Source organism: Tubulanus polymorphus, chromosome 10 (genome assembly GCF_964204645.1).
Source record: "Tubulanus polymorphus chromosome 10, tnTubPoly1.2, whole genome shotgun sequence".
In the NCBI taxonomy this organism is placed as follows: Eukaryota; Metazoa; Nemertea; class Palaeonemertea; order Tubulaniformes; family Tubulanidae; genus Tubulanus; species Tubulanus polymorphus.
The window spans coordinates 6,976,621-7,001,543 of record NC_134034.1 but is presented as its reverse complement, the minus strand read 5'-3'; the positions used below and the strand labels follow the sequence as shown (position 1 = coordinate 7,001,543).

The 24,923-nt window shown below is 35.5% G+C and overlaps 3 protein-coding genes across 5 annotated transcripts in view; 1 reads left to right on the top strand and 2 right to left on the bottom strand.

Moving 5' to 3' along the window:
• Nucleotides 1-3,430: 3,430 nt before the first annotated feature.
• The window catches only part of LOC141912063 (coiled-coil domain-containing protein 148-like), a 131,156-nt gene continuing 109,663 nt past the window's right edge, over nt 3,431-24,923 (bottom strand). For all 3 annotated transcript variants that reach the window (XM_074803243.1, XM_074803245.1, XM_074803244.1), the window contains one exon: nt 3,431-4,394. In XM_074803243.1, the coding sequence (XP_074659344.1) occupies nt 4,143-4,394 (252 nt within the window). In that variant the 3' untranslated portion in view covers nt 3,431-4,142. The remainder of the gene's footprint in view (nt 4,395-24,923) is intronic.
• On the top strand, nt 8,253-16,507 carry LOC141912150 (uncharacterized). Its single transcript, XM_074803366.1, has 7 exons — nt 8,253-8,673; nt 8,812-8,922; nt 9,082-9,177; nt 9,356-9,439; nt 9,539-9,649; nt 9,754-9,888; nt 16,323-16,507. The coding sequence occupies exons 1-7, from the start codon at nt 8,253-8,255 to the stop codon at nt 16,505-16,507; spliced, it is 1,143 nt and encodes a 380-aa protein (XP_074659467.1).
• LOC141912151 (uncharacterized) lies at nt 11,444-12,680 on the bottom strand. The gene is made up of 6 exons (XM_074803367.1): nt 12,651-12,680; nt 12,434-12,533; nt 12,165-12,309; nt 11,965-12,086; nt 11,725-11,790; nt 11,444-11,639 (listed from the first exon to the last, which is right to left on the bottom strand). Exons 3-6 carry the CDS (start codon nt 12,291-12,293, stop codon nt 11,444-11,446), a joined length of 513 nt encoding a protein of 170 aa, XP_074659468.1. The 5' UTR covers nt 12,294-12,309; nt 12,434-12,533; nt 12,651-12,680.

Here is a 24,923-nt window from a genome sequence, read left to right as displayed (position 1 = left end):
ACATCGAAAAATTACTATGTGAGAAAAATTTTTGTCTTTTGAGTTTTCAGCTTCGGCCGAGCATGAAAGTTGTTCATAACAGCCTGGAGGCTAAAAAAGTCAATGGCACGCCCTGTCTACGATTAACCGTTTGGGCTCCACGGGCTCGAAAATGGGCCCCCAAATTTTTCAAAGAGATTTTTGCAATTTGTTAATAAGCAAAAATCATTTGATGAATCGCCCACAAGTACATAGGCCAATGTATAAACACGCTATGTGTGTTATGTCTGTTCTAGACACACGATGGCTTCAAAGAGCCCTACTCTACTGAAACCAGTTGGACCATTCAATTTGTTTCTATAATTTCGGAAGAGTATCCAGTTAAATAATAATAAAAACGCAACTATCACAATCTTCATGAGGATAATGAGTTTATTTACATGTTCAAACGTTTCGATCGATTTCGACTCCTCTCTTGAAGAAATGACATGAAAAGATACAAACTATGCATAGTATACTGTTACTAATTACAGAGAATATCATGCAGGCGTGAAGTGGCCTAGTTTACAAACTACAAATGGATTATAAACACATCCAAAATACGTTCAGTAAAAATGAGACACCATGTGTGGAAAGTTGTTTGTTAATACTTGGTTTTTTAGATTTTATATATAATGCCTCTTTGAAGGCGATTTCAAAGTCATTTTATCCAGAATCAATGATTGAAAAGTTGTTTTTTAAAGAAAAATTTGACGCACAATTTTTACATGATGTTAAATGTTCCTACCCCCAACGAAAATTCGATTGGAATGTGACATCTTTTGTACCAATTACAAACCTTCCCCCGATTCATCGCCAACCTCGCCTTCCGCCTGGATTTCATGGGAAACTAAACATTCGTATCTAAAATGTGCAGGAAAACCTCGATTTACCGCCCATCGCATACTGATACAAATGTATTACAATATTTCCCGATTTACCGCCATCGTAAAAGATGAGTAACTTGATCTTTAATAACATTACGATATGACCACCTCACTTTGCTGCAAGCCTAGCCCTCCAGTAAGATACGCACGGTAATTAAAACTATTTCATTTGATGGCACCGACACCGAAACGAATTGAATTAACGGTAGGAAAACGGAAGGAATTAAGATCCACCGCAATAGAAAATAGCTGACCATACGTTATTTTCCATACGATGGAAACAGACTCTGATTTACGGCGATATTTGCAATAAAGGCGGCGTACAGTGGCGTGTTTATTTACGAATAGATCTACAGAGTGATTGTTAGTATGAACGTGGATGTATAAACTAGATGAAGTTTTTACTTGTTTGATCTGGTTTATACGTCCATGGTTTGAACAATCAATGTTGCACATGATATGATTCCTATTGTAGCCTACGATGTTTTCCAGATGATGTGCTCCGATGTTTACTATGAAAAAAGTTTTTAACCCAAGAGAACCCAAGACCAATTGCAACCACACAAAAATAATGAAAATGCATTTTATTGCAGCTACAGCATAGCAAAGTACAACCCAGGTTTCATTTTTGAAATTTGGGAACTTTGACCTACATTTTGAAAATGGGTCGCATACGTCCCTGGGGGAATGTATGTGTCAGTCATAAATATTGGAAAAATAGTAGAGTTGCCAAATTTCGTAATATCACAAAATAGGCACATTCAGCATCTTAACAGTCCCTTAATACCAATTAGACATTGTAAAGTTCAATTATAACGGTACTCATGGCGACGGAAACGTGTCTGCGTGAAACAAAGTCCATCCTTGCATTCATGTCACATTTTTGGTCCGTTTTATCTACTCAATACAAAGCACGGCATTCGTGTTCTTGTAACTGCATTCGCTAGTAGGCATATTTATCAGATTGCACATCCTCTTTTTGTAATTGGACATCTCGATGAAGGTGGACATTGTCCGGTCACATTCTGTAAACATGTACAAGAAAGAAAAATTAGGTAAATATAATACATCTCTGATCCAGTAATGCATACACAGTACATATACAGTAGGCCATAGTTTTTCCCTGTAAATAGTATTTTGAATACTAATTATGCAATTTTGCATAAGACATAAAGAACCATAGGGACGTATGTGACCCCGCTGAATAACACACCTGACTGGAACCATCCTCATCATTTATCACACTAAGAACAAGGCCTACGTGTGCAACCAGTACTATAGATAACATCTAACAACAATAGTGTCACCTGGTCTATAATCTGTGGCTGGATGACTACACGCATATTCATGCACTCTCCATTTCCATGGGGGCCGCCATTATGTATTCATTGTAAAAACTTAAAGGTTATCAAATCTGCCGCCAGATGTCAACATAGTATGCCCATATGTGTCCCTATGGGCTTTCTGAGAGAATTTTTAAATTTTTTTGTTGTACTGAAAATTTTCAGGTGTTTAAAGTTGCTAGGACAAATATGACCCCAAAAATCATCGCGTTTGAATTGTATTTGCAATATTTTCAATGCTTACTGTATCATATTCTAAACAAATGTTTGATTATTTATAACCCATGTCTTTAATTAATGTAATAGAGTTATTTTTGCTTTCAATCTCTATGGAATTTGGATTGAATTGGTTAAAACTGTTTCGCTGTATTGGTGCGCCTCTGTGACAAGTTCAGGTACTAATCTGTCAGCCGATCCTTTGGTCATTTTATTTAGGGAAATTCGGCCATGTAGGGTGAATTTCGTGTAATGAAATTAAGCTGAAAATAGATCGTATTCTATCTATTTTCGTCTCTTTAGGTACGATTTACACTTATTTATGTATTGTATTCTGAGTACTAAGGTAGCTAGACCGTGCTCTTTTGGTAAAAGTATTAATACGACTGAAACTGGACCATTCTTTAGAGTAGATATTTGGTCGGTGAGTATTTTAACGTGGAATATTATGGGTATGGAAATTGATTGATCTTGCGTGTCTGTTGCGTAAGATAATGGATTAAATTAAATTAATGAATCAAATGAATTTATCTAAAGAGACTATATGAGTGTTCTTTCCTTTGGTCATTCTATTTAGGAAATTCAGCCATGTAGGGTGAATTTCATGTAGTGAAATAAAGTCGAAAAAAATACATTGTATTATCTATTTTCGTCTCTTAAGATAATAGGTCGGTTCGACCAGATCGGTGATATCGATCGGTACGTCAGTTTGACTGTAACGGGGATCAATGCTGGTTAGCCATGTTAATGCAGCACGGCTACTGGATATAGTGGAGTGACACGTTTGGCAATCTTGTCGTCTTGATTCGTGTTTTCGAATTACACAGTTCGGAAAGCAAATAAAGTCATATGAATAAAACCTCACTCGAAGGAAAATTCTGCTCTGCGACATTGAACTCGATATAACTATTAGTTATTTCGAATATTAAATATTCTTAAATTGCATTGTTTTTTGCAATGGTGCATTATTATTTATTGGTTCAAAATCTAATAGATTTCTCTACAATTTCATATTTACTACCATAAATCATTTTCAAATTATCCGTGGCAACTGTTAATGTTGCATCATTAGTTTTTGATCTCAAAATACTTTGATTTTATGTTTGAATTCCTTAGAATATCATATTTAAGCATTGGTTGACGTCTATGACATCATGCCAATGATAGTAAAATGGATTGAAAGTTGTAGTAAAAAAAGCGCCGAGTCCTCTTCTAATTTTCATAGTTACTTCAAATTGTAACTCCGTTCACGTCAAATATAACAGCTGAAAATGACTCAAATTAATAATTTCAATTAATCAATACAACATAGCGTCGCCAGATTTCTGATTTAATGGTCCAAAAAGTTATTCTATCGCATTTTTTCTCGTTAGTTATGTGGTAGATGGGAGGGGTTTAAGCAATCGTGTAGTGATACGTCCGCATTGACATTGGCAGTAAAGAATGGGGAATGTACCCCCCCCCCCCCCGTATATATAAATCGTAGTGTCATAATCAATAACAATTAAACGATAATCCAGAAAATAACAATCAGCTTTTCTGTGAAAAAAGACCATTAAAACCTCTGGAGAGCAACAGAAACCCACATGATTATGAAAGCACCAGATTTAAGTCAAATCACGAAGGTAAGAATTATCACAATTAAAAAACGATAATTCTGTCATAATGTATTGTTGCACTATAGCTTCAAACTGCTGTCTCGATTAAATAATGTTGATTCCATGTCCCGTCGTGGTTGCGTTGGTGGCTTCACCATTGATAGCATCTCTCTAGCGTAATCGGAATTGTGAACACCTGCAGCTCGTAATCGTTCTTCAAATTTGATGCGATTATCAGATGTAATTTGTGCTTCGTTGAATGTATTCAGTTGATAGATGGGTTTAACTTCATCCGCCCCATCAACCGGTTTATATTTGTGAGTTTTCCAAACCTGTAAAAGAAAACAGAATTTTAACATAGGTAAACAATATAATAGACCAATAGGATACACAAAAATTCAATCAAACACATGTTCAAATTGAACTGATAAAATTGTATTGCAATCTATTTTTAGTGAACTTTCATTTAACGAAGGGCACTTCTAGTAAACAATCGGGATACGTTCTCTATATCACTATCCATGGCATTGTTAAGACTACAATATGATTTGATATGGTCATGTTAGTCCGGTATATCAGCCCGAGGAGGGCTGAAAATTGACTTTTGGCTTGAGTGGAAAGACATATTTGTGATTTTTTTTGTAGGTAGCCCTTGATCTCTTGTATATTAACACACATAATTTCTTAATGATTGAGCAATACACATGCAGATTCACCGCTGCAATAAACAAAGGCTGTATTGTTCTAACCAGAAAATTCAAAATGACAACCCTGGCAGCCATATTTGATGGCCGATGACCTCAATGTTCGATAGAGGTGCACATCATACCCGCCAAAACTCAGCCACTAAATTCTATGAAAATCTAGGCTAGGGGTCCAGGGACACCATGCCCACTTGGTTTCAAATGCTCAACAATCTAACAATTTAAATATTCAACGCCCCCTGGTGACCATTTACAACCAGAAAGAAACTTTCCATGATGGGTTTCGCTTTTGACTTGGAACTTGAAAAATGAATGAAACTAACGCCAAACAACTTCGTTATTTACGAAACAGATGACTTACTTTATGGTCAGTACTGTCATGCACCCGGGCGAACCACTTCCTTCAACATATGGGATGCACCCGCGTTCTTAATTTCACGGGAAAGGGTTATAGAATTGATTCCAATCACGTGTGGAAATCCCCGAGATAATTGAACAAGAGCCCCAAGGGGCACTATGGCCAGCCTGTCAGCTTTTCATAAAACGGCAAATGATGATACATTCTGTGGGTTAAATTTGTCAAAATACACTCCCAGCTCAGACTCAATACCTAATAATTTACACAATACAATCGTAGAATACAAAAGTAGCACAGGCAGCGACTGGATCTGGCAGGAACAAATACCTCAGATATATCTTTTCCCTTGGTCTCATTGATTTCAATGCGGAATAGAATTGAATTTTCTGAAATGTGCTCGATAAAACAAAATTGAATTGGATTTGATGTTTTTATTTGTTCAATAAAGTAAAATTGAATTGGATTTGATATTTTTTTTAGTGAATTAAATTTGATTGAATTTGTAGTTCGAGCAAATGGCTAATTAGCATATCAAGGTCATCTATCCGGTTAAGAAAAAGCTATTTTTCCCGGACTTTTCACAATGGTCAATGATATTTTCTGTAGTGCTGATAAAAATATTCCTCCCAAAAACCAAATTAATTAAAGCTTTCACAGAAATCGATCTTGAAATACAATTTTAGATCTGAAAATAAAACCCGGAAGTAAAACGGTAGACGATACCGCAGGTTCACGTGAACACCTGCTGATTTCTGCGGCTAAGCCAATCATAGAGGAGTCTTTGCTTTCTGATTGGCTTTTAAAAACCAATATTTTTGCGATCAGATATTCGCGAAAAAGCTCATATAAATTTTAACGAGGCCCTCTTTCAAAATTCAGCTACGTAGAGTTTGGAGAATGGATAATGCTCTAATGAATGATTTGTATGAATATATGCTCAGTTGCACAGTAAAAGAGCCTTTATTCTGGAAACCATGTCATTTAAATTCGCTCCATTTTTTTAGTAATAGGCTCAGCCAAGACTGGCCTAAAACAGGGTTTTTTATAAGAAAATTTCCATGAAAATAAAAATAAGGGTGCATAAATTTCAAAAATGTGACAAAAAATGTCGACAATTTTTAATTATCTGTATCCGGGATCAGTATGAGGAAATTTCGGATTTAGGAACCGTGTGTATACTTCGTGTCTTTTAAATCCGTCCATTAATTAGGCCTAACAAACTTGACTCCACATATGTCTCCTTCACCGTAATAATGGCTGATCGGATCGGTTGTCAGCTGTGGCGTGTTTTGGCGGTTATTACAATTTCAAGACGTGGAGAAACCCGGAAGTAAACAAACACAGTTATATTTTCAACATTTTGATGCATTTTTCGTTGCTTTTACAACTACCCATGTAGGAAAGTGATTCATTTTGATCATGTGTTAACGGTAGGATTCAAATATTTTTTCATTATAAAGCTTCATAGTTTAACCTCCCTTCTTTTTGCAAAAATGGCTGTTTCAATGAAATCGCCCTAGATTTTCTCCGAAAAGGGATCATTTGGCTTTGGAGAAACCGTCTAGTAATGCAGGACCTTTTTCCTTATCTTGAAGGAAGTCGTCCGCCCGTTGTCATGCATTGGTCAGTTAAATACTATATGAGAGCCCACCCCATCACAGTTATTTGATACCAAACACGATTGGATTGCTTCGTTTTCGAAAATTTATCTGTTGGGCAATTTGAGGTCAGGCCTGTTACTTTAGATTCTTATTTTGCATTTTATCTCGAACACCGAAAGACTGAATCTAATTAATTCATAGAATATTGTTTTCCTGTTACACTTGGTAAATCTTTAGACTAGCTATAGGCCCTAACTGAACGTGGTAAACGATGAGACGAGAAGATACACAATATTCGTTTAAAAATTGTGTAAGATGATAACGGCAGAAATCCCACAATAAATTCAGTCAAAACGAGAAACTCGAATAGAAAAGTATATATATTTGAATATCCGCACACTCACTGATTATCGCCTTTCATGTTCCTTCTCTTGGTTTTTATCTGATTACCCCTTTACTTGTCCGCACGTTTTAAACACTTTTGTTTGTGTCTTTTGTCTTGAAATTACTTAAATCTATATTTCCCCTACTTTGCCTTTGCTTACTGCACTATTGTTTTCCAGCCGTTATGTCGTTACTTGAATCTATTCTCCTTTCAACATTTAATTCACTAGTAATTAGAAAATGACGTTTTCAATCCAGAGGGCAAGAGGGCGACTCATCACCACTTTTGATTTTTTTCCCTTATAAATGGGAGAGAGTGAACACCAAACACCATCATTAGGTTTTAATATGAATATTGGATTCATCAAATCTAAACCAAATCGTTCTAATGTAAGACATCAGGTGTATAAACTGCCTATTTTTGTAACTTGCTCATACAGTTGCTCGTGAGCATTTTTTGGGTTTTGTAAGTTGCTCTCATCTATTGAGGTGAGCCAGTGTAGGGTTTTTAAAAGTTGCTCACATTTACTGAGGTGAGCCAGTGTAGGGTTTTTGAAAGTTGCTCACATCTACTGAAAGAGTTTTTCAAGTTGCTCATACATTCTAAAAATGATTAAATAGGCCTATCAAGCTACCAAATCTTAAACTTAACTACACCAACTATTCAACTTTCTATAACGTTGTATAGACTAATTTTACTCTAAAATATAGATGTCTCTAATTTGCTTTAGACTAATTTAGCCTACTTACTTACTCTTAAAGCTCACTCCCTAATTAGCCATAAGTCCCTATCAAATTTCCCCTAATTGCCCTAAGACTGATGTCACCCTAAAATATAAATTTCATTAATTTGCCTCCACACTAGTATACTGACTAGTATACAGTTTACTTTAAACAATCAGATGATAATATGTATAAAAGCCTTGCTTCAGTGAGGTATATCAGTCGGAAAACTTATTTTGTCGTGGACACGTATATATTTAATTATCAATGATGGATACCGCTACGCACCGTGCAGTTAACCGCATTGTAAAAGGTGTAAATTCGTATGTGAAGGACACATCCATGGATGCTGGAGCTGTTTTTTTTTTACACAGATAAAATAACCAAACAAAAACACTAGGAATTGTTGGATCGCCATTAATGCGCGCAGCGTTCGAGGAGAACAAGGACATTATTGCCAAGTCTATTGCCAATGGATTAACTTCAGTGACGGTAATACCTCCAGGGGAATGTATAACTGCTCCAGTAGTGGAGTTCAAGTTACCTGACATAATGATCGACTATGGGAAACCACTGTCCCGATTACCACTGACAGATTTGTTGGTGATAATTCCAACTGTGGTGTTAATATCCAAATTGATGGACAATCCAAAAGCTGAAAAATTGCCTCGATGGGGAAATGAGAGTAAAAGAACACCATGGTGGCCAGTGGATTGCGAGTGGCTAAATCCGAGATGTGAAAAAAGAGATGCATCAGAAAATGAGGGAGAATCAGCAGCAAATGTGTGTCGCAGAATAATCACTGCGGCATATAGATATCATAATGTATTGAGTCTTACTGGTAAGTCTATTAAATTTTATGATTTATGATAACTTGCAGGCCATTACCATCAACAAAAACAGGGAACCTCCCTGAACAGACAGGCCACCATCATCACAAAACATTATTTTAATCTTATTTCATTTCTTATTTATGCAGGTGATGAGAATGGTCTTAGCAATGATGTCACCTCTGCTACAACCGTTGATGCTGCATATACATATATTAACAGTACATATGCAATCCCCAGTGACCCCGCTACTCCGTTAAGTATGTAATAAAAATTATATGCTTAAATTAAATAACATCTATTTGATAATCATATATTGCAGTAACTTAGTGAAACTGGCTGTTTTGCCAACCTATAGTTTATTACGTAACAACCTCTACAATTATAGTTTAATACTTTTTTGTACTTTTATACTTCAGTTGAAGACTTCCCAACCAGCACCAGTAATGAGACGTATATTTTGCCTCTAAATTCGACATCCGAAGCCACTGAAATTGATAACTTGGATATTGGTAGTAAGTATAAAAGTAATATGCATTATTGATGCTATTAGTGAATTCATGTACCCATTATTGTGTATATATTACATTCTCAAAATAATTTAGATTGTTTCTATTTTTCCGATTCATATTTGATATTTTTTGCCAGTAGGTTTTTGCTTGTAGATAATTTTGTGCCTATTTCCATTTTCAGATGTTTCTAAAATCATAGAGGCAGTGAATAATGCAAGTGATTTAATGGACTTGTATTTTTCATCCTTACTGGCGGAAAGTGCTGGTAAGTCTTATTTTGATTTTAAATTGATAATGAAAACGTCACAAAACAGCTTCCCTTGAATGATTGTTCTATTCAGTAATTATTCTGTTATTTAAATAGAAAATAGATATAGTGAAGAGAAACAAGCTGATGGTTCGCTACATACTCCGAATACTACTATGATTTGTGACAATATTCAGAACCATGCACATTCGGACAGTATTCCTGCAGGTAAATTGAAATTATATCCTTAAGAGGGATGAGATAATCAGAAAGAAAACAAGAAATTTGCAGTTTATGTGTTTGCTCATATTTTTCATTTCTTTTTCAAACAGATGTGACTAGAGATTTGTCCAACAGCACTCAGAATGTTGCCAAAGTCGTGCCCGAAAGGTTACCAAAAGAATGGAGGAATGGAAGAAAATGGAAGGGAAATGTCGACGAATTGTTAAATTTTAATTGTCAGACATGTAAATATTCAAAATTCGATGTATATGAGTATTTGAAACTTTTTGATCAATATAGTTATTGCTTGCTTACAAATGCTTGCTTTCTTTTCTTATCAGCATATAAACACACACCATGGCAGGGTCCCTACAGATCAATCATTCTAGAATTCAAGGACTTCTGAAGGATAAAATTTCAAATTTGAACGAGTGTCTGCATCATTTTCATATCCAAATTACGGTCCTAAAACGGTACTGCTTATCTTGATAAACCGGTAATTTGGTGGTTGTATAAGCAAATTTTTATCTTTTACCCTACTACGCTTGATTTCTAACTGTCTAATTGAGTGAAAAAATCCTAGTTCCAACAGTACCGATTTAGGTGTAGTGTATCTCTTCTGTTCAATTACAAACGTAAACAAAGATGTACAGAAATGAACTTAAAATTCGCAGATTGAACATTTTGCAAAACGTTTATCATATGTTTTCAGAAGCCAATCCTTAAGGTCTGGATCCTGAAGCCAGTTATCATTAAATACAGTTTCCACGCGGCATTTTGAAGAATATGATAGTGTAGATGTGTACCGAATAAAGCCTGATATATTCAAGTGATACATAATTACTGTCTCAACTAATAGTGAAGCAACACTTTAAACCCTTGAAAATACTGATTGATTAAAATAACCGACCCGCTAATCAGTACTAATTTCCCAACCAGGCAGTCTTAATTAAATAATGCTGAACAATTCTGAACATAGTTCTTATGTCCAAGAGATACAATGAGAAGCATAGCAGACACTATGTATTAATCATACTACAATTAGCTGGTGAAAGACTGTGTGTATAGGGCCTATGACTACTAACTAGGCCTAATCTTGGAAAACACTTGTAACCTAAACATTTTCTCATTGCCAATTTCTCAAAATTCAAGGAGTTCTCAAGGACTTTAGGGCATTTTGCTCCAATTAAATGATATTCAAGGACCTTGAAAAACATTTTTGGTTTAGAGGAGTTTTCAAGGAATCAAGGACCTGTAGGGACCCTGCATGGTGTAATCATTGTAGAATATAACACTGCAGAACAAATATACCGTGGACAAATATGCATCAAGTGATAACATAGAGACATAATCTTGAAGAAACACTCTACGGTATTCATGTTGCAGCGACAATTCATAAAAAAATATTGCTTGTGCTTGATCAGTTTCATTTTCTGAGCGTGTCAAAAAAAGTTTGTCAGTAAAAAATTAAAATGCGCATCCCTCATGCAGAAATGTTTTCGTTTTTTTTTCACTATTTGAATTTGGATTAAGGCCCGTCACTTTTCCAAAAAGGGCTGATGAGAAACAAAGGTATTTCTTTGTATGGCCTAATCCCACAATGATTAAGAATAAGTCAGAAATGTTTCCTTTTGAGCTAATGTCTTATTCGATTTCGAGTTTACAAAAATATTCCATGTTTAACTAATTATATTATTTACAAAAAGAAATTTGTGGCAAAATACAGGACAATTCAGGTAGGCATATTGAAATCTGGTAAATGTGTTATGATACAATACATATTTCAGATTCAAATTTTTTTTACAACTTTACATTTTTATCCTGATTTTTAAGGACCAGAAATACTACATGCCGAAAAAAGTTTTCTGGCTTCATGTAAGCAAGTTGACTTTTCAGGCGAATAAGTCCTGAATTAGCTTGTTCATTCACTTGTGAATTAATATTGGAAAGATCCACATGGCTGCAGTAAGTGTCTAGTTTATAGCCAGCACAACACCTACAAAATGGAAAAAAATTAGATACATATATACATGACAAGTAGATGAGGTGATGAAAGATATAATTCACGAGATAATACATACCCTGTATGATTTACCCAATGCATTCTGTCCACACAAAATATAGTGTTCTTGAAAAATTCTGGTTCTCTGTAATTAGAATAATTAATGAACTTACTTCAATAACAATCAACCTCGGTTAATCACTACCACTTGGGACTGAGCTCTTTAGTATCTTGATAACAGGTAATCCGTTATCTATGAATTTGGTTAATATTTCTATGGTCAAATATAAGTGCACGGGCCAATTGCCTAAATACTTACCTATTAAGAGCATATTGATGCAGCTTGCATGCATTATCATACACGATCATAGACGGTGGCCTGGTGAATCTTGTCTTAAATATTGAAAATGGAAATCGTGGCGATTCATGAGACTCCATGGCCTATAATACAATGTACAAACGAATTAACAGAGGTAATTGATTTTAAAAAAAATAATTCTACTGAATGACTATATTCACCTGAAATCCATAGCAACTTCCATGCGGACAAAACACAGTAAAAATCTCTGGTGTAAGAACCCTGTGGCGTTTTGACATCTTATTACAGGCATCATCCCGGCACATGTCATTATCCTTCTTATCATCCATTACATATGCTGCATCACTGAATAAACATATCTGCACTTATATATCACATTGACAAATGGAAAAACATGTTGAACTGAATTACATTAATAATACCATTACTAAATCAATAAATCATCCTAATCACAGAAAGTATTCATTACCTGTGGTGTTTAGGTTAACTCGGACAATTAATTAGGTTAGTGACAAACTCTTGAAAAGATTTTCGTATGGAGCTGGTGTGTATATATGATCCTTGTTGCACTGCAATCAAAAGTAAATCAGACCATAAGCTCATCAGGTATTATCTAAAATATGTATTTGATGTAACAAAAACTCCTCACATTTTCTCGAAATTATCATCCATTAAAAATTCATTACCTTAAAACAAGCTTGTATTTTCTTCAGAAGTTCTCTCATCAAATCAATGTAGTCATTATGCAGATTATCATCTGATAAACTCTGACTGATAAACTCAATCAGTATAGGTGCATCTATCAGTAGCTGATTAAGTATCTCTGAATTCTTAATATCAAATGTTTCAGTTATCTCGGACAGCGCGTGATCCAACATATCTATGACGCGATCCAAATCATTGGTCTGTAGAAGAGCACATGCTGGACCGTTGGCACTGATTGCTTGCAGGAATTTTGTCTCGGATGATTTACAATTTAATGAATTTGAAGCGGACACTATATTTTTGAGCGGGTTAAGGTGTCCATATTTGCTGAGTAAGAAGTTGATTTCTGCTGAGGAGTGCATTCTTACAGCTACATGTTAACACTTTAAATCCCTCTCCAACACAGAAAAACTGTAAACTATACAAAACAACATGCACATCTTTCAGAATAGTTCCTTGATCATTGCTATCGGCTACAATATACGTTTGGCTGTTTACGTTCCAATGGCGATGAGTCTTCTTCAGTTCACCTACATAATACACGTGCAGACCCAATTCCAAGTCAACTGCAAGAACGGTGTCAATATGCCTATAAGAAAATAGAGAACGGACATGAGAAATATATTCATTTTTCAATAGATGTGAAACACAGGGACATGACGTGAAAAAATTTTGACCCCAGTATCCTAGGTACTATATATAAAAAGACGTATAGTACCTAGGATACTGGGGTCCAATTTTTTTTTGTCAGGTCCATGTGATGTGAAACCTTTCATTTAATCACATATCAACATATTATTTTCATGGAAATTTTTTCATTATAGACAAGTAAGATGTATTTTTTATCTTTAGGGTAGACACTGAGCAACTTTCATGAGCAGCTCCCATAAAATTAAAATACCTGAGCAGGTAAATGAGCGGCGTGCATAAATGGCCTTGACTTGAGCAAGTATACATGAGCAGCAACTAGTTTCTAGTGTAATTAAGGCCATTACGGCATTAGGCCTATATATAAAATGCTGTGCTGTGCAAGGATTCGCGATGAAAAATAACTTACTGGAGAGATGTCGCAATGATTACGTCGCTGCTTGATGACGACGGTGTGTTTGTCGTTCGTTGATGTTGTAGTTGCCGACTGTTTTTTTGGAGAACTGCGACTGGTGTACATTTTTTGGTTTTGGATTACCGGCACTATCTCCGACTCCGGTGCCAGCGATCATATTGTATGATCGCCGAGGCATTCTAAGAAAATCTATCTATGGATAAAACCTTTCTGCGTGAGTAGTAGTGCAACGACTTCGAAGCTTCTGCTCGGATATAGTCTAATGTCTATTTATCAATGGATGAGACCTGTTTTTCTGGGATATTTTGCTTACTATTTGGGGTACATACCTCATTTATGTCTTAACAGAATGCCAAAAATCGCGGACAACAACTGAATATCCGATATTATTCCAGTTCTGTACCGATTAGATGGATTGGCAAAAAGACTCATTAAGTCCAGTTGAATGAGAGAGAAAATCCTCCATTTTGTGAAATTTCTTGGATTTGAACATTGTTACCATGCCTACGCCACCCTGATTTAGTTGTTGAGACCCCACAAGAAAAATAACTTCATTTTGTAGGCATGGTGACAATGTAAAAATTCAAGAAATTTCACAAAATGGAGGATTTTCTCTCTCATTCAACTGGACTTTAGGAGTCTTTTTGCCAATCCATCTAATTGGTACAGAACTGGAAATATATCGGATATTCAGTTGTTGTCCACGACTTTTGGCATTCTGTTAAGACATAAATGAGGTATGTACCCCAAAAAGTAAGCAAAATATCCCAGAAAAACAGGTCTCATCCATTAATAAATAGACATTAGTACCTAGCCGTTGTTCCTGAAACAACGTCTAGGGCGAAAGTTCTCATATAAGGTTAATTTTCGTCCCTCAATTTGACGGACGAGGCTTTGAGCGTCTGTTTCACCCCTTAAAACACCATCAACTTACCACAAAATGACTGTTCTGTAATCAGATGGAAGTTAGCTATTGTTTGTGCATAAATTTGTAATCCTAAGTAGCTTTTGACGATCGTAGTAGCTCAAAACTTTTGACTAAACGCTTCAAAAAACACTTGAAGTGAAGCAACATAACAAATATGGCGGCTTTTCGTGGTGCATGATGGGAGTGTAAATTACGGATTCGAACTTAAACTTGATGCCAATGCAGATATTATTCTAGTTTCAAATTATTAAGGTTAAAATTGACCAAAATTTATGCGTTTTATCAACAAAAAATAACATTTAGAGTAATTTTAGAGAGACATATTGAATTTTCACATTTTATTAATTTATTCCGTATTGGAAATCCCGATAGTGGCAATCAATTTAATTCAAATCAAATCAATAAATTCCCCGGTTCACGATTTAAATCATCAAAAAATTTATTATAAAACACGTTTTCAAAGTCAACAAGGTAACTAATTTATTTATTTTAGTACAAAGGTTTGATTTGACACTAAAATCAGTTGTTGCATTGCAATTAACAGGAGTTAACCTCTATATGATACTTTAGCGTTAGACGTTGTACGGAACCGTAACAACGACTGGTATTCAGACTGACAAATTCAATTCAATAAAGATTTATTGCAACCAGGTTACGAAAATAGGTTCGAATCCCGCATGCAACAAATATTTTTCGTGCAACTTGCGAATTGCTTTCTGCCCGCTTACAGTGCTCAGCATGAGCAGAAAGCAATTCTTAGAAATGCTCATGCGCAACTCATGTGAGCAACTTACAAAAAGCACTGAATTTTATAGCTCAAGACATGTAGAAAATGAATTAACAGAAGAAATTAGAGATTTATTTGAAATATCCAATCCGCAAGTAGATGTAATGATTTGTTTTAACCAACCGCTTAATTGGCATTCATTACGCATGATTTTAGAAAATGATATTATTCAGAGTATTTGAATATATCTATCATGATAATTATAATATTCTTAAGACAAGCGAATTACGTATGTGGACCTATTTCATTGAGGCATATCACTCAATCTGAAAAAAAAAAATCTTCCGATCCTGTCACGTGACTTCATGACTGCAACTTGACGATAGCTTAGGTTCTCATTCTTCGAACCAAAAATATCACACGAATAACAGATTTAATTCGGGAAGATAGAACGTATGATACACAACGTTCCAAAGCACTTTCTACTGAGTTACAAGTGGAGGTTGCTCTCCTATATTACGCAACGGGTAGTTATTAGGAAGCACTGGGTATACATTTGGTCTCGTTAAATCAACTGTTTGGAAATGTGTCCATAGAGTATCAGAGGTGCTTGCCAGGAAAAGTAACGAATTTATAGTCTGGCTGACCGCAGATCAGGATAAAAATCTAAAACGCCAAGGTTTCTACGATTTTGGAGGTTTTCCTAATTGTATTGCTGCAATTGATTGCTTGAGATTCGTATCAAGGGCCCACAAGAGAATAAAAATGCATAAAAAGTAAAGAATGAAAAATAAAGAATAAAAAGTCAGTAGAAAAGGATTTCATCCAATAAATACCCAGGCAGTATGTGACCATACAGGTAAGTTTTGCTTCTTGTTTGTTGGTTTATTCTGTCAGTATCGAGTTTATCAGTAAATCAACTTTCTTTTAAATAGGTACATTTATCAATGTTGTAGCGAAGTGGACAGGCTCCTGTTTGAGCAATGTTTATTGTGATAGTGGCTATGGTTGCTCATCATACCTATTGACACCATATTTGCGGTCAAGTAATCTAGGACAGGAGCGTAACAACCGAGCGCATACATCAAGAGTACAAATTGAAATGGCTTTTGGGAAATAAAAAAAAAACGTTTTTTGGTAATTATCAAATTACCCAATAACTGGGAAGCAACTATGACTAGAATTCAACTTCCACTATTCAAGAACTACATTTATTTTAGGTTTTTACGATGCATCGATTAAATTGCGATTTTCTATATTCTTGAAAAACACGGATACGTACTTCATTGGGATAAACAATTGATTGCAGTTGATTAACTGATTCAGACTCTATCAGACAATCAAATCAACTATAGAGAAATAGGATACAAATTTTTCTATACATAATTTTCAGGTTCTTCATGGTGAACTGCAATTGAAACCAGAATGTTGTGGTCACGAATTGCGGCATGCTTTGTGTTGCATAATCTAGCCATAGAATTTGGAAAACCCGACATGGAATATGAGCCACAACAACAAATTCCGATTTGGTTAGAGCCGTATCTTTCACATCACTAACAGTCCTTTCGCAGATACCTAGACGATTCATTTGAGCGGCAATTGACTCCCAGATTTTCTGTTTCTTCATATTCATTACAGTGTTTGTTAGTTTTGAAAGTAGTACATCTTCATTAGCCTTCACCATTTCAGTTAGAATAACACGCTCACTCGAAGTAAAATTGGCTTTTCGTTTCATTTTTAGGTAAGAATTTTTGTCCTCAGAAAATCTATCCATTGTGTGTCTGTGACTGTCTGACTTAAATTGTCGTCTTGTACAGAGACATAGGAATAAAATATTGATTTCTTTTTCATTGATATGGTTACACGGTGACTGATCATGGCAATAATACATCCATACATGACATAAGATACGCAAAATATATGAAAACACCACAGTGTAGCCTCAGTGATCCTGTGATGTGAAGAAATCGGAAAATGTTCTATGGCGATGTTGATTAGGAGGACCACAGACTTAAGAATTGAATGAATTTCATTTTTCTGCCGAACGCTTTAGCCAACGCTATTTGTATTGTTAAACCTCATTAATGCATTTTTGTTAAAGACAAACTATTTTATTCTGATGTTTTCCATCATGTCCCAGCCAAGAGGTTTATATCAATCAAGATTTGTATACAAAAACCCATTTAATACAATTTCGGCACTTTCGCCTACACAAGATTCGTATTTAACGTATAACTGTGAGGGTAATCTCGACTGATTGTGGTTTTCCTTGCATGAACTGTTAGGCCCTATTGCTGAATAATGAAAACAAAAACAGAACAATTTTTCTGAATGCAAAATACTCTCGATGCATAATCGACCGGATCAAACAAACGTATGCATCAAAACTTCGCACAGAGAGTAATGTCGGCGTTGTAGCTTTTTTGTCTTTTTGTTTGTTTACGTCGTTCAGACCTTGGTTTTTAACCCTATTGGATTGTTCATTTAACTCAAGACGGAACGACTTTTGAAGTGTTGCCCGCACACTGTAAGGAGTCAGCATGACTCGACTCGCAATTTACGACAAACAACGTGTAAATTTAATCACTGTTGTCGTGTTCAACGTGTTGAAAATAACAAATTATTTTTCCCGGCGCGCATCACAAAGCATGTCTATCTGCCGAGTGCGTAAGGGGCTGCTATCGCCTCATGAGTGTGCAGGAGGCGGGCAGGGCATCTTAAAGTGAAAACTTATCATAGAATATAGCTGCCAAGCAGCGATGACGGGTTTTCTGCAAAGCCATTCAGAATGATGGGAATTGTAGTAAATTGAAATATCGATACATAGAATAAATGCATTGACAGATTCGAACCTAATATGCTGTGTAAACGTCAAATATGATTCAGCTTTGAAACCGAACATACGCGGACATACAATCACAAATATTAATTTATTTGACCAGGCATTTATTTTGGCATTCAAATATCATGACCGAGACTTGGACTAATTCCAATAATTCTAAATCCAATTTGTATAGAATTAACGGTTACACGAGTATTTTTAAATCCCGCGCCAATGGTCAACTTGGTGGCGGCGTAGCTCTCTTCCTAAAGGAAAATTTCAATTTCAAAGTACGGACAGACTTATCAACTAGGAATCATACTTTCGAATCTTTATTCATCGAAATTGTTTTAGATAAAAAATCCAATATTATTATTGGAGTAATATATAGACCTCCAGGAGGAAAATTACCAATTTTTCAAGATGAATTTGAAGTTTTAACGGCAGAAATTATTCGCGAGAACAAACTTTGCTACCTTGTGGGGGACTTTAATATAGATCTCATGAAATATGATACGCACAAACATACTGAAATATTTCTCGAATCTTTATTTTCTCATTCTTTTTCACCTTTGATTGACAAGCCAACTCGAGTAACTTGTGACTCGACATCCTTAATTGACAATATTTTTTGTAACGATTTGCGACATGTTCACAAATCTGGGATTTTTATGACCGACCTTCCGGATCATTACCCAATATTTACTATCTGCAGTGGTGATCAGCCTCTATCTGACAGACAACCTTTTAAAACTAGAATTTTCTCGCAGCGCAATATTTCTAATTTCAACAGATTACTAATGAATATTAACTGGAGTGAAGTGTATTCATCTGATAATCCCTCAGTTGCTTACACTACTTTCATTGAAAAAGTTTCTTTAGTTTTCAATCAAGTTTTCCCTCTGGTACCAGTTAATCATACTAATCCCTCATTCCATAAACCATGGATAACTCCTGGTATTATCGCAGCAATTAAAACAAAAAACAACCAACGCTTTGGGAAAGGCACCTGAATCGATGCTACGAGTTCGAATCCCAATATTTAGACGTAATTTATTATTCTTTGAAATAAATTCTTAGAATTTCTATTTATGATAGGATGTGCAGGTTTTGATTTGGTAATGATGTTAATTAAAGTTAACCTCTTAAGGTATTGTTTTCTATCTATTATTTGTGATGGATTAGTTTCGATGCTCCTCACAACCCGCCCCACCACGTGTCACTTATTCACGGACACGCGGATTGTATCATTTGTAATAGGCCTACCACATGAAAGAGTCCATGGCCCACCGTAGAATAGTAGGGCCTACCGATCACGCTATGTGCGATGAAAGTAGTGTTTGAATAAAACTAGTTTTTAATGAAATAAACATTATTTATCGTAATTAATCAATAGATCAGGTGCCGCCTAAAAAATTGTTTGTTTCGTGAAATTTGTACAAAACTTTGCGACTTCGTCATGTCTTGTGACTTTGAAAATACTAGAAGAATCATCGGTAAGCTTATAAAACGGCGAGGTCAACAACTTCGGGGATTGAAAAAAAAAACTCGAAAGAATTATATCTTATACTGATGAGTTATACTGATGGGGAGTAGCGACCATCATTGACACCGGTTATTTATCCATTCACTATCAAATGTGACGAGCCCAATAAATGATTGCGCATAGATTCGGCCTCTCAGAATTTAGCACAGCAGTTCCGAGAAGTGTTAAGACCGATCAGCGCGCGCGCTATCTAAAACTGGTGCTAGTACGATCAATATCTAAAGGTATATACGTGTTCAGTATTACACAGCGAGTACCAGTATGTTGATAGAGCGTCGTCGTAGCAACGCGCTATACAGCGGCTTGAACTAGCGAGTAACGTTAATTATCTTTTAACCAAATTAGAGCACTTATAACCATCGGAATCAAATATAAACCACGCTGCACCATCTACATCAAGTAGAGAATACCTGTGTGAAATTACAGAATTGTCGGTCCACACAAACAGCTTAAATCGTGTCATAAAGAAACATCCACAGACGGACAGACAGACAGACAGACATGACGACGATGCCATAGATGGGTTCGTCTGACGACGAAACCCATCAAAAAGCAGGGTTTTTGCGTGTTTTTCAAGAATAAGTCTCCTAAAAATAACTCGATCACTATGAAATTTTTGTGGGCTCGAGAACTCATTAAGCCAAAGCATGAAACCAAAAATCAACACAATTGGTTCAACAGCCAATGTTTGTGCCTTGTTGACACACCGGTACTCTATTCATTTTCAATGAAAACTGCTTCATCAGACCGTTTGCATAGGCAAACCTATGGTTCACCAAAAATGATTATATATATTAGTTATAAAAGTGTGAGTAAAGTGTTAGTAAAGTAATGTAGATTCATAACATTAAATGTAATGAAATAATTATATATATTAATTATAAAAGTGTGAGTAGAGTGTTAGCAAAATAATTTAGATCTATAACATCAAATTTTCATATCGATATAAGTTAGATTTTTAAATATAAATAATCTAGAAAATTCATTTTTATAAAAGTTTTGAAAGAAGAAGAATCCGCATATAAAATTGAAATAAAAGAAACTAATAACTTATTTTCACTATCTAATGTTAAAAATTATATCTCAGCAACAAATTTAGTGTATGGAAGACAATATAAAATTGATAATATTACTGTAATTAATCAAATATATTTAAATGAAACATTAAATTACTGAACTAATAGATACTTTCGATAATGGTGTCAAAAATCTTAAAATATTTAATAGTTTTAAATTATAAAAGAAATTTAGATGAAAGAATAGTAAATATTATTGAGATTCCTATTAATGAAAGAGATAGTGATTTAATACTTTCAAAAGGTAATAATGATAAGATAAACTTAAGAATTTAACTAGGGGTCCAGGGACACCATGCCCACTTGGAAGTGTTTTCAAAGGCTCAACCATCTAACAATTTCAATATTCAACGCCCCCATCCAATGACCTTGAAACTCACCAAAATCATTGAACATGTCAGCGGCTACAATTTTAAAATTGATCGTGGTAACAAAATATGCCGGTTATCACTGTAATATAAAAAGTTATTCTACTATACAACGCCCCCTGGTGACCATATGCAAAGCCCAATTACTTAGAAACTAACCATAATCGTAGTACATGTCATGAGCTACAACTTTTCAATTGACCAGGGTAACAAAATATGCCTAGGTGCCAATATGATAAGGGACTACTTATGTTATTGTATTGTTCAACGCCCCCTGGTAGCCATATATAAAAACCAATGACCTTGAGTCTCGCCACAATTATAGACCATGTCATGAGCCTGAACTTTCCAATTGATAGTGGTAGCAAAATATGCCTAGGTACAAATATAATATGGACATACTAAGTTATGGAATTGTTTAACGCCCCATGGTGGCCATGTAAAAAAACCAATGACCTTGAAACTCACCACAATCATAGAAAATGTCAGCAGCTAGGATTTTTTAATTGATTGCGGTAACAAACTATGCCTAGTTACCAATATACAGTCAACCTTGGTTAATCCGTCTCCGTTAAACCGTATAAGTGCTTATTCCGTATAAATAAATTTTTTTCCTGTTTTTCAGTTATGTTATTCTCTTTAAAATTTTGTGTCTAATTCGTACTCCATAATCCGTATTTTCACTTATTCCTTAAACAAACCCGCGTAATCCCTATCAGCGGTATCAGCTGACGGGAACATACACTTGAAGTGAAAAAAAGTATAGAAATCTGTAAATCTAATGAGGTTTATGTGGTCAGTAGGAAATATGAGAAACTCCAGAAAACAATTAAGTTAATCCATCAATGTCATAGTCTCAAGCTTCACTAAATATTCAGTACAAATGCAATTATCTGTCAATCAGCAAAAGTCAAGTACATGGCCTGTGAGTTATCTGTTCTAGACACACGATGGCCTCAAATACTGAGTCCTACCTTACTATAACCAGTTGGTTTGTGTTTCATCACACCAGGGGGTGTTTTCTTTTCATGTATAAATGATATATTAAATGGATCTAATGAACCATCGAATACTATGAACTTTTAATTCCCCCCATGGATAGTTAGAATGTGATTCTACTGTTGCAGTCATTCTCGGTTTGAGAGATAACTAAACCAGCTATTACAGGGATTGTGCAATATAAATTACGAATTATTTGTTATCCGTAAATCACTTAATCCGTACTAAAAAGCTCTTTTTTTCATTTTTATATCAAAAGTTAAAAGAAAAAAAAATTTTCTTAAAAATTTTCTAATCTAAATTAAAATATCTAACATATATCGATATGAACATTTAATGTTATAAATCTAAATTATTTTGCACACTTTACCCACAATTTTATAATCAAAATATATAAATATTTTATTATATTTAATGTTGTAAATCTAAATTATTTTGCTAACACTTTACTCACATTTTATTAATAATATACATAATTATTTCTCTTTATCATAATCTAAATTATTTTACTAACACTTTACTCACACTTCTATCATTAACAAGAGCCCCAAGGGGCACAATGGCCAGCCTGTCAGATTTGCTTTTTATAAATGATGTAATCTGTGGGTTATATTTATCAATATACACTCCCTGCTCAATATCATTTACATAGTAAAATCGTGTGTTAACACAGACAGCAGGAACGAATGTAATATAGAAATACTAAGTTATTGTATTGTTCAACGCCCCCTGGTGGCCATAAAAAAAACCAATGAGCTTGAAACTCACCTCGATCATAGAACATGTCATGAGCTACAACTTTCCAATTGATTATAGTAGCAAAATATGCTTAAGTATCAATTATGATGTGGAAAAACTTTTTATCCACCTACGAATGCGTACTGATGACCCCAAGATGGCTGCCAAGTGCGTCATAATTGCCTGGTCAAAAATACCTTCTCCGATATAAAAGATCCCTTTCCAAAGAATACCCATTACAAATTGCAATGAAACATGGCGCACCATTAGAAAGCTACAGTACTCAGAATTCAGGCCAAAATTGACATTTTTGGGAACAAAAAAGGTCACAGTACGGCAATCTTGAGTCCGATCGACTCAATTTTTCTCATGCCGATGGGCCCTCGGGGGATACAAATATATACGAATGATCAAGGTTATTGATAGAAGTGTCTTCAAAATTTCCCTCGAAAACTTCAAAAATGTGTAAAAAGTGCTGATTTTGGCGAACAACAATGGCTGCCAGTCGGCCATCTTGAATCTGACAGGGCCAGTTTTTGGCCTGAAGATGTGTCTAGGGTAGATACACGTATAAAACAAATATCAAGACATTACCTTGAAGCGTCTTCAAAACTTTGGAACTCTCACGAACTATCTAGATGGTTATCTCTCGACCTCAATAGCTTCAAGACCCATCTCAAAACAACTTTGTTCCATGCAGCATACCATTAACTCTCGGAAAGCGAATTGTATTTAACATTTTTTGGCAGAATAAAATTTGATTGAATTTGCAATTCGGGCACATGGCTAATTAGCATATCAAGGTCATACACCCGATTTGGTAAATCCTTTTTTTCGCGAACCTTGCGCAATTGTCAAGGATGAATTTTCTGTAGAGCAAATAAAAATTCCTCCCAAACACCAAATCAACTAAAGACTTCATAGAAATCGATCTTGAAATACAATTTTAAATCTTAAAATAAAACCCGGAAGTAAAACAGTACAGTAGACGATACCGCGGATTCACGTGAACACCTGATTTCTGTAAACGAAATGTTGGTTGTGACAAAATTGTTCAGACGGTTTTAGGTGGTAATAAGTACGGAAACGTAACGACCATGGTCGACTTATTCGATGAAATCAGGCCTATGTGATATTCAAATTTTGACTTTTTTATTCTCCAGACCTCCCTGATATAGAAATAAAAAATTTTGTTGGTACGAAAGTGCAATCACAGCGCCGACGGGGACAGAGCCGTGTCAGAGATCGGCGGAGTGAAAATTGAGGTGGAAAAACACGAAGAAGTAGGCTATTGCGCTACTTGAATCACGAAAACTCCTGGCGCGGCCCCGACGCTTTTCGTTGATTAAGTAATACAAATATCATGCAATGGGTTTTCACAATCTACCGCTGCCGTATTTACCGGATTTCAATATCACTCCAAAATTCAAAGAAACCTCGAAATATCGAACCGGAACACTTCCGGTAGATATCCGCGGCTGCCCAACCGTGAAACTTATTTGTTTCAATAGATATTGATAGGATCCATCATCTTCACCCGTCAAGGGATTCGAACCCACTAAGCTACAGCCATGCCAGAATCGGGTCGGGCCAATCACAGCGCTTGTAACAAACCACATTAGGCTTCTGTGGAATTTCCCAGTAAATGGGCCAATCAGCGAACACGTAGCGAACGCGGAAGTATTGTCGCGTGTTGATACATGACGTCATGCGCAAAAGCGTCAGTAATGAAATCGCGATAATTCACGTGAACAGCTGCTGATATTTTCAGATAAACCAATCACAGGGAAGACACAACTTCCTGATTGGCTGATAAAAATTGAAATTTTCCCGATTTAACTTTCGTGAAAAATGCAGAAAACATTTTTATGAGACCCTATTTCAAAATTCTGCTCGCTACGATTCCGAGAATGGATTACGCTTAAATACGTGATTTGTTCGAACATGCCCTCACTTGGCAAGCAAAAGAGCCTTTTGTGTGGAAACCA